Source organism: Thamnophis elegans, chromosome 9 (genome assembly GCF_009769535.1).
Source record: "Thamnophis elegans isolate rThaEle1 chromosome 9, rThaEle1.pri, whole genome shotgun sequence".
Lineage (NCBI taxonomy): Eukaryota > Metazoa > Chordata > Lepidosauria > Squamata > Colubridae > Thamnophis > Thamnophis elegans.
In genome coordinates, this window is record NC_045549.1 from 7,855,926 (window position 1) to 7,865,983 (window position 10,058).

Here is a 10,058-nt window from a genome sequence, read left to right on the forward strand (position 1 = left end):
TCCACAATTGATAGGGCTTTTGGATAGGACAGGTAGAGGAAAAAGGACGCTGTGCTAGGAGGAGACTCTATGGTGGGGGAACCGGACTTCAAGGTCAGCTCCAGAATTGAACGGTGGGGGGGCTTCCAGTTAGGACCTTTGTGGCTCTTTGTTTAAGGTTGCCGACCCCTGCCCTTGGTGGATACCAACACGGACAAGGCCATTTCAGGGACCTTCAGACTGAAACACGGAACAGAAATTGCTTTAATAGCGAAGTACTTGAAGCTACGCGCGCACGTTTGATTCAAAAGGGATGGTTTTACCTTGATCGATGCGTGAGCCAGGGGTCTCAAACCTTCCTTTTGTTTTTTTGGGCCTTGCAGAGATACCTTGGCAGCCGAAGGGCATTCCGCCACCAACACCACCCAGTGTCCCAATTTGAAGTCCAACTCGCCATCGGGCAAAACATCGTGGTTGAATGAAGTGAAGCTGCGGTTGAAGAACAGGTGAGCGCCAGGTTAATTCTGCCCAAAATCAAGATTTTGTTGTGCCAAATGACAAAAGGGGGATCCCTTATTTTCTGTCTCGTGTTTGCCAATTTTCACACAATTTGGGAGACGTAAATCTAAAAAGGAGGAAGGATTCAGATTAGAAAGCATCCAGTTAAAAGAACAGATTTGTTTCTTCGTCAAATTTAGGGTTGATTCATCTCAGTGACTTTGGGTGGTATATAGTTTAGAATAGAATAGAATAGAATAGAATAATAGAATAATAGAATAATAGAATAATAGAATAATAGAATAATAGAATAATAGAATAATAGAATAATAGAATAATAGAATAATAGAATAATAGAATAATAGAATAATAGAATAATAGAATAATAGAATAATAGAATAGAATAATAGAATAGAATAGAATAGAATAATAGAATAGAATAGAATAGAATGGAATAATAGCATAGAATAGAAGAATAGAATAGAAGAATAGAATAGAAGAATAGAATAGAATAGAAAAGAATAGAAGAATAGAATAGAATAGAATAGAATAGAATAGCAGAGTTGGAAGGGACCTTGGAGGTCTTCTAGTCCAACCCCCTGGTCAGGCAGGAAACCTTACACCACTTCAGACAAATGGTTGTCCAATCTCTTCTTAAAAACTTGTAGGGGTATTCACAACTTCTGGAGGCAAGTCGTTCCACTGATAAATTGTTCTAACAGTCAGGAATTTTCTCCTTAGTTCTAAGTTGCTTATCTCCTTAATTAGTTTCCACCCGTTGCTTCTTGTCCTGCCATCAGGTACCCCCTCCGCGCCCTGTTTTGGTCCTAGCAGGCCTCTCTGAAACCTCCTGGGACCAAAAACAGGGTGGCGTGGTAACCCCTAACCCCTGCACACGCGTGCATGACACCCCCCTGTGCATGCATGCACATCTCCCACATGCACCCCGCCCCCATGCTTGCACGGCAGAGACCCCAAAATCAGCTGGCCGGCGGGAGGCGCATGCGCGACGGAGGTGAGCTGGGGGCGACGGCTCGCTTGCCCGCAGAGAGGACTTTGTGTGTGCCACCTGTGTCACACGTGCCGTAAGTTCGCCATCTCAGGTCTGGAATGTGCTTGTCAACTCTTGTTAGCCAGGTTGATTGAAAATGGTTTCTGAAAACAGGAGAGCCAGACCCAGAGGGGGAAAAAAGAAATTAATTTATACCAGAAATTAATGGAGATATTTCCAGAGTCTAGCCCTCCTTGGGAAGGAAGGCAATCCCTGATCTGTACTATTGTACCTGTGGACTAGCTCAATCTGATTAGGGAGGGAGATTATATTAATCTTTCCTGTCCTGTTGACCTCAAACGACACCATCATCGTGCTATCAAGCTCTGTCTCCTCAGGAGGAGGAGGAGGAGGAGGAGGAGGAGGAGGAGGAGGAGGAGGAGGAGGAGGAGGAGGAGGAGGAGGAGAATGTAAATTAGCAAAATGTTGGTCTTGCTCCAGGCAATTCCGGTAAGAACCTTTCTTTGCTGTGCTCCCACCGTGGAGTGCTGGAGAGAGGAGAAGAAGCCAACTGGGAACCAGAGAACTTCTGGTCATGGATGGTGCTTCCCTGGAGTTGCCTTGGTGAAAGGAGAGGTAGAAGGAGACTCCGTGAGATGAAGGGGTTCCTAACAAAAGATTGAATCATTAAAGAGGAACCAGGTTCAGCTCAGTTCTTTTTCCCCTATCTTTTCTTTCCCTTTTTTTTCCTTTCCTCCCCTTTCTCCCTTCTCCTTTCTTCCTTACCTTCCCTTTCTTTCTTCTCTGTCTCCTTTCTTCCTTTTTCCTCTTCCTTCCCTTTTTTCCATTTCCCTTCCTTGTCTTCTTTTTTCCTTTTTCCTTCCTTTCTTCTTCCTTTCCTTTCCTCTCCTTTCTCTCTTGCCTTCCCTTTCTTTCCTTCTCTTTCTCCTTTCTTCCTTTTTCCTCTTCCTTCCCTTTTTTCCATTTCCCTTCCTTGTCTTCTTTTTTCCTTTTTCCTTCCTTTCTTCTTCCTTTCCTTTCCTCTCCTTTCTCTCTTGCCTTCCCTTTCTTTCCTTCTCTTTCTCCTTTCTTCCTTTTTCCTCTTCCTTCCCTTTTTTCCATTTCCCTTCCTTCCCTTCTTTTTTCCTTTTTCCTTCCTTTCTTCTTCCTTTCCTTTCCTCTCCTTTCTCTCTTGCCTTCCCTTTCTTTCCTTTTCTTTCTCCTTTCTTCCTTTTTCCTTTTCCTTCCCTTTTTTCCATTTCCCTTCCTTCCCTTCTTTTTTCCTTTTTGCTTCCTTTCTTCTTCCTTTCCTTTCCTCTCCTTTCTCTCTTGCCTTCCCTTTCTTTCCTTCTCTTTCTCCTTTCTTCCTTTTTCCTTTTCCTTCCCTTTTTTCCATTTCCCTTCCTTCAATTCTTTTTCCTCTTTCCTTCCATTCTTATTCCTTTCCACTTTTTTCTCTATAGCCTTCCCTTTCTTTCCTTCTCTTTCTCCTTTCTTCCTTTTTCCTCTTCCTTCCCTTTTTTCCATTTCCCTTCCTTGTCTTCTTTTTTCCTTTTTCCTTCCTTTCTTCTTCCTTTCCTTTCCTCTCCTTTCTCTCTTGCCTTCCCTTTCTTTCCTTCTCTTTCTCCTTTCTTCCTTTTTCCTCTTCCTTCCCTTTTTTCCATTTCCCTTCCTTCCCTTCTTTTTTCCTTTTTCCTTCCTTTCTTCTTCCTTTCCTTTCCTCTCCTTTCTCTCTTGCCTTCCCTTTCTTTCCTTCTCTTTCTCCTTTCTTCCTTTTTCCTTTTCCTTCCCTTTTTTCCATTTCCCTTCCTTCATTTCTTTTTCCTCTTTCCTTCCTTTCTTCTTCCTTTCCTCTTTTTTCTCTCTTGCCTTCCCTTTCTTTCCTTCTCTTTCTCCTTTCTTCCTTTTTCCTCTTCCTTCCCTTTTTTCCATTTCCCTTCCTTCTCTTCTTTTTTCCTTTTTCCTTCCTTTCTTCTTCCTTTCCTCTCTTTTCTCTCTTGCCTTCCCTTTCTTTCCTTCTCTTTCTCCTTTCTTCCTTTTTCCTCTTCCTTCCCTTTTTTCCATTTCCCTTCCTTCTCTTCTTTTTTCCTTTTTCCTTCCTTTCTTCTTCCTTTCCTCTCTTTTCTCTCTTGCCTTCCCTTTCTTTCCTTCTCTTTCTCCTTTCTTCCTTTTTCCTCTTCCTTCCCTTTTTTCTATTTTCCTTCCTTCCCTTCTTTTTTCCTTTTTGCTTCCTTTCTTCTTCCTTTCCTCGCCTTTCTCTCTTGCCTTCCCTTTCCTTCCTTCTCTTTTTCCTTTCTTCCTTTTTCCTCTTCCTTCCCTTTTTTCCATTTCCCTTCCTTCTCTTCTTTTTTCCTTTTTCCTTCCTTCTTCCTTTCCTCTTTTTTCTCTCTTGCCTTCCCTTTCTTTCCTTCTCTTTCTCCTTTCTTCCTTTTTCCTTTTCCTTCCCTTTTTTCCATTTCCCTTCCTTCATTTCTTTTTCCTCTTTCCTTCCTTTCTTCTTCCTTTCCTTTCCTCTCCTTTTTCTCTTGCCTTCCCTTTCTTTCTTTCCTTCTCTTTTTCCTTTTTTCCTTTTTTTCATTCCCCTTCCTTCTCTTCTTTCTTCTTCCTTTCCTTTTCTTTCCTCTCCTTTCTCCCTTCTTCTTTCTCCCTTTCCTTTCTGTCCTTTTCTTTCTTCTTTTTCCCTTTCCCTTTCCCTCCCTTCTCTCCTTTTTCCTTCCCTACTCTCCTCTCCCCTTCCCTTCTTTCTTCTTCCTTTCCTTTCTCCTTTTTTCCTTCTCTTGTATTCCCTTCCCTTCTTTCTTCTTTCTGTCTTTCATTGCCTTCCTTTCCATTCGTTTTTTTTTCCTTTCTCCCCCCCCACCCTTCCCCCCCTCACCCTTGTAAAGAAAGAAAGGTTGACTTTAATCTGGGAGCTATGAAATAATCTGATGTGTGAATTAAAAGACATACATTATTCGGAAGGGGGCTCAACTTGCTTCCAAAGATGGCTGTAACTCCTAAAGAGCCCTGCAGTTTTCAAACTGCATTGTATGTTGCGTCTTTGATGGTATAAAATGTAAAGAAAGCTTCAAAAGCACCTCAGTGGCAAAAAGATCTTACCTGCAGTTATTTTTGGTGCCTCAGGCAGATATCTTTAGAATAGAATAACAGACTTGGAAGGAACCTTGGAGGTCTTCTAGTCTAACCCCTTGCTTAGGCAGGAAACCCTACACCGTTTCAGACAAATGGCTATCCAACATCTTCTTGAAAACCTCCAGTGTTGGAACATTCACAACTTCTGGAGGCAATTTGCTCCACTGATTAATTGTTCTCACTGTCAGGAAATTTCTCCTCAGTTCTAGGTTGCTTCTCTCCTTGATTAGTTTCCACCCATTGCTTCTTGTCTTGCCCTCAGGTGCCTTGGAGAATAGGTTGACTCCCTCTTCTTTGTGGCAGCCCCTGAGATATTGGAAGACTGCTATCATGTCTTCCCTAGTCCTTCTTTTCATTAAACTAGACATACCCAGTTCCTGCAACCGTTCTTCATATGTTTTAGCCTCCAGTCCCCTAAACCTCTTGGCTGCTCTTCTCAGCACTCTTTCTAGAGTCTCCACATCTTTTCTACATTGTGGCGACCAAAACTGGATGCCGTATTCCAAGTGTGGCCTTCCCAAGGCCTTATAAAGTGATATTAACCCTTCACGTGATCTTGATTCTATCCCTCTGTTTATGTAACTTAAAACTGTTTAGGAACTTTATATAGTTGCTGGGCCTTTTTTCTTTTTCTTTTTTGGCTAAGTTGAAAGGGAAATAACCAATGGCGTTCCTGGTTTGCAGGCCTCCTGTCCCATGCAGGATATCCTGGTTTGGCTGCAGTTTTCTTTCTCCGATTCTCCTACATTTTTCTTTCCCGTGTGTTAATCTGTTGACAGGTGTGACCGGAACAACCAGTCTCCGTGATTAGAGCTCTTTTCTGTCACAAGGTGTTCAGAAATTATATTTATCTTTCGTCTTCCCTTGCTTTTACTTCACGAGCACTAAAGGTAAAGGTGAAGGTTCCCCTCGCACATGCGTGCTGGTCGACTCTAGGGGGCCGCGCTCATCTCCGTTTCAAAGCCGAAGAGCCAGCGCTGTCTGAAGACGTCTCCGTGGTCATGTGGCTGGGCATGACTAAACACCAAAGGCGCACGGAACAGTGTTACCTTCCCACCAAAGGTGGTCCCTATTTTTCTACTTGCATTTTTTACGTGCTTTCGAACTGCTAGGTTGGCAGAAGCTGGGACAAGTCACGGGAGCTGGTGTGTACCAAAGACCTGTGGGTAGCCAGAAGGACTGAGGCGGAGACAGGAATAAAAGGCTAACAAGTTTATTCCCTCAAAGTACAAGCTAACAGTTCAGAACCGGCTTAGATAGTAACGCGCGCTGCTCGTTTGGACAGCTCCCTATTTATACAGGAGCTGTCAAACGATCAGCCAATCAATAGCAATAGCAATAGCAGTAGACTTATATACCGCTTCATAGGCCTTTCAGGCCTCTCTAAGCGGTTTACAGAGAGTCAGCATATTGCCCCCAACAATCTGGGTCCTCATTTTACCCACCTCGGAAGGATGGAAGGCTGAGTCAACCCTGAGCCAATGAGATTTGAACCGCTGACCTGCTGATCTAGCAGTAGCCTGCAGTGCTGCATTTAACCACTGCGCCACCTTGGCTCAATCAGCTGTCGAGCGCTTCCCGCTTAAACTCTTAGTCAGCGCATGCTCAGAATACAACACTCCTCCCCCCTAAGTTTGCGCAGGCGTAGTCTTGTAAGTATGCTGGACGCCGCCTGATGCGGCCGGATGCCCTAGGCCCTTCTGCACCGCTTGGAGGCTCTGGTTGTTCGCCCGAGGACTCTGCATCGGAGGACGGAGATCGCCCGGGTCGTCGAAGAGCGAAGGACGGTGCTGGCCCACCAAGTAAGTCGCCGCTTCGGTTTGGGGCTCCGGCTGCTTGTCCTCTGTTGGCCTCCTCGTTTCTGGGCCCTGCGTCGTCTGTCGGAGTTGTCAGAGTTGGCAGGTCGGTTGATGGCTGCTGGCTTGTTGGTGGTTGGCGCCTGCTCCGCAACTGGTCGCAGTGGCGTTTCCAGACTCTGCTGTCGAGGAGCCTGACCCTGTAGGAGCAGGGCCCGGTCTGGTCAGTTATTACGCCCGGTAGCCACAAGGGATGCCCTCCATAATTCTGGGCATACACTGCCTCCCCCTGGACGAAGGAGCGGGACCCGCCCTGGGAATCCAAGGGTGTTGGAGTGGAATAGGCAGGGTGCAAACGGTCCAGGGTTGTACGCAACCGCCGTCCCATGAGACGCTCGGCTGGGCTCGTATTGGACTCTGGCGAGGGAGTGGAGTGCTGGGCTAGCAAGAAGGCGTCAATGCGTTCCTGCCAGGGAAGGTGGTCCATTTTGGATAGAGCTTCCTTGACGGAGCGCACAGCGCGCTCCGCCAAGCCATTGCTAGAGGGGTGGAAAGGGGAGGTGAGGGCATATCGGATGCCCTGGGAAGCGAGGAATGCCTCAAACTTGGTAGCTGTCAGTTGAGGCCCGTTATCGGACACCAACACGTCGGGTAGGCCATGGGTGGTAAAAGGTGGCGCAGGGTCGCGATTAGCGCGTCTGCTGTGGTGGAGGACATGTGGACGACCTCGACCCATTTCGAGAAGGCGTCCACAGCAATGAATAGCATGCGGCCGTGAATGGGGCCTGCAAAGTCAACGTGGATCCGGGACCAGGGAGTGGATGGCGGTTCCCACGTTCGCGGCTCGGCTTTAGGTGGCAGTGCCTGGGCGCACTGGCATTGCGGGCAGCCGGCGACATGGTCGGCTATGTCTTGGTCAAGCTTGGGCCACCAGACGTAGCTCCTACCTAGGGCCTTCATCCGGACAATTCCGGGGTGAGCGTGATGCAGCTGCCGCAGGACGGTAGTCCTCAGTGAGGCCGGTACGACTACCCTATGGCCCCACAGTAAGCAGCCGCGCTGGACGGATAGCTCCGCCAGGCGTGATTTGAAGGGAAGGAAAACGGGGTCTACGGGGTCTTTCGGCCACCCTCGCCTAACCCAGTCTAGTACCCGGGATATTACCTGATCCCTTGCGGACAACCGGGCGATGTCGGCGGCAGAGAGTGGAAGGTTGAGGTCGTCTATAAGGAACACAGGTGCGGCAGCAACAGGGTCTTCCAGGGCCTCTGGCAGAGGGCAACGGCTGAGGGCGTCGGCGTGGGCGATCTGCTTCCCCGGCCGGTGGTGCAACTGGTAGTCATAGGAGGCGAGGAAAACAAACCAGCGGGTCATGCGTGGGGATAGGACCTGAGGGGCAGGACGATCTCCGGCCAGCAACCCGAGGAGGGGCTTGTGATCGGTGACAATTTGGAATGGGCGGCCGTACAAGTAATGGTGGAACCGGCGCACCCCAGCCACAATGGCAAGAGCCTCTTTGTCAATTTGTGCATAGTTGCGTTCAGAGGCAGAGAGCGTGTGGGAAAAATAGGTGACTGGCACCTCTGCCCCACTGGGTAGCTGGTGACAGAGAACGGCGCCCACCCCATAGGGTGAAGCGTCACAAGCGAGCACGAGGGGCAAGTGTTCGCTGTATTGAACTAGGACATCGTTAGAGATGAGCAGGTGTTTGACAGCTAGAAAAGCGGAGGCCTCTCGGCGGCCCCAAACCCAGGGGGCACCTGAGTCTAGGAGGCGATGAAGTGGCTCAGCTACCGTTGCCTTGTGGGGAAGGAAGACAGCGTAAAAATTGAGTAGGCCTAAAAAGGCCTGTAATTCAGCTCTGTTAGTGGGAGCAGGGGCCTCCACGATGGCTTTGGTTTTGGCAGCCGTGGGGTGGATGCCACTGCCATTGATAAGGAAGCCAAGGAATTCTATCTGGGATATCGCAACCTGGCATTTATCTCTCTTGACCTTCAGCCCTACTTGTTGGAATCGTTGGAGAACCAAACGCAAACGGGCCATGAGTTCGTCCATGGAGGTGGCTGACACGAGGACGTCGTCAAAATAGGGGACGACGCCTCGGAGTCCTTGGAGCAAGCGCTCCATCAAACTCTGGAACAGGCCTGGGGCAATGCTGACCCCAAACTGCAATCTGTGGCAACGGAAAGCGCCCCAGTGTGTGATGATTGTCTGTGCTTCCGCTGCCTCATCGTCCACCACCAGCTGTTGATAAGCTTGGGCGAGGTCGAGCTTTGCGAAAACAGTCCCCTCGTCCAAGGTGTGTAGTAAATGCTGGACCACTGGCACCGGGTACGCGTTGGAAGGCAAGGCACGTTTGATCGAGCAGCGGTAGTCAGCGCAAATCCTCACGCTGCCATCTGGCTTGATGGGTAACACAATGGGTGTTTCCCACCGGGCATGGTCCACTGGCTCCAGGACGCCTTGAGCCACCAGCCTGTCCAACTCGGCGTCCACTTTTGGTTTGAGTGCGATGGGTACTCGGCGAGGCTTCATTCGCACTGGCTGTACTGACGGGTCGAGGTTAAACGACACAGGTGTGCCAGTGTATTTGCCTAGTGAGCCATCAAACACCGCAGGGAATTCGGCTACTAAGCAATCAATGGCTGACTCGCTTAGATGGTGGATACCGCTGATCTGCAGGCCTAGAGACTGGAACCAGTCGAGGCCAAGAAGGCTGGGCAGCCGCCCTTCAACTATAATGAGGGGTAACCGGCCGTCGAACCCCTTGAACTGCACTCTGACCTTGCGGGTGCCAATTACTGGGATCAGGTTGCCCTGATAGTCCCGTAACGTAAGATTACAGTCTTGTAATTGGCGTTTTGACAGCTGTGGCAACAGGCGCTTAATCGTGCTCCAGGAGACGATGGAGGTTGCGGATCCGGTGTCTAATTCCATCTCGCAGGGCTTCCCCTCCACGGTAACAGTTAGCTGTATCTTCTTCTGGAGCTGGTGGCAGGAGAGATCCTGGGTAGAATTGCGGAGGATGGCATGGCAGTCCATCCTGGCCTTCTTGGGGCCATTTGTCCGGTTCCTCGGTTGTTGGGACCGATCGGCTTGGAATTCAGAGGAGGACATGGGCTGCGCGGCTCGGCACACCCGAGCGATGTGGCCCTTCCTGCCACAACGCTGACAGAGGGCTTGCCTAAATCTGCACTCAGCTCTCTCGTGGTTGCCTCCGCAACCAACACATGCAGATTTAGGGTCGCCCTTCCGCTGCGGGACGCTCTTTTTGTTCGCCTCGTAAAGGCGGTTAATGTCCTCCTCAGAGTTCTCACAATCCGAATCCTCGCTTCCAGAGTCTAGCAGGCCGGTAGCTGTGTTGAATGTATTGGCCAGCTGCGCTGTTGTGGCAGACCGGCTCTTTGCGATGGTGGCTAGGGATGCCGCAGCCATTTCGGAAGCCCGAACCTCATCGAAGGCGGTCTGGAAGGAGAGATCTGCTTTGGTTAGCAGTCGCTTCTGCAGCTTGAGGTCCCTCAGGCCACACACGAGGCGGTCGAGGAGGGCTTCATCCAAGTCCCGGAACTCGCAGTGGAGGGCGGCCGATCGTAGGGCAGCAACGTATGCGCTAACGGACTCCCCCTCAGCTTGGCTGCGCTGGTGGAACGCGTGCTGGCAGG

General features: G+C 49.3%; 2 protein-coding genes across 2 annotated transcripts in view; one reads left to right on the forward strand and one right to left on the reverse strand.

The window, feature by feature from the left end:
* Positions 1–368: 368 nt before the first annotated feature.
* SHROOM3 (shroom family member 3) overlaps positions 369–10,058 on the forward strand; it is a 48,247-nt gene continuing 38,557 nt past the window's right edge. The window contains exon 1 of the mRNA XM_032223559.1: positions 369–485. The gene's annotated coding sequence lies outside the window, so the exon portion shown is untranslated. The remainder of the gene's footprint in view (positions 486–10,058) is intronic.
* LOC116513298 (uncharacterized protein K02A2.6-like) overlaps positions 7,012–10,058 on the reverse strand; it is a 3,312-nt gene continuing 265 nt past the window's right edge. Inside the window, exons 1-3 of the mRNA XM_032224316.1 lie at positions 9,982–10,058; positions 9,661–9,675; positions 7,012–9,402 (exon numbers count right to left, since the gene is read on the reverse strand). The exon at positions 9,982–10,058 is cut by the window's right edge and continues 265 nt beyond it. Coding sequence (XP_032080207.1) covers positions 7,012–9,402; positions 9,661–9,675; positions 9,982–10,058 — 2,483 coding nt within the window. The remainder of the gene's footprint in view (positions 9,403–9,660; positions 9,676–9,981) is intronic.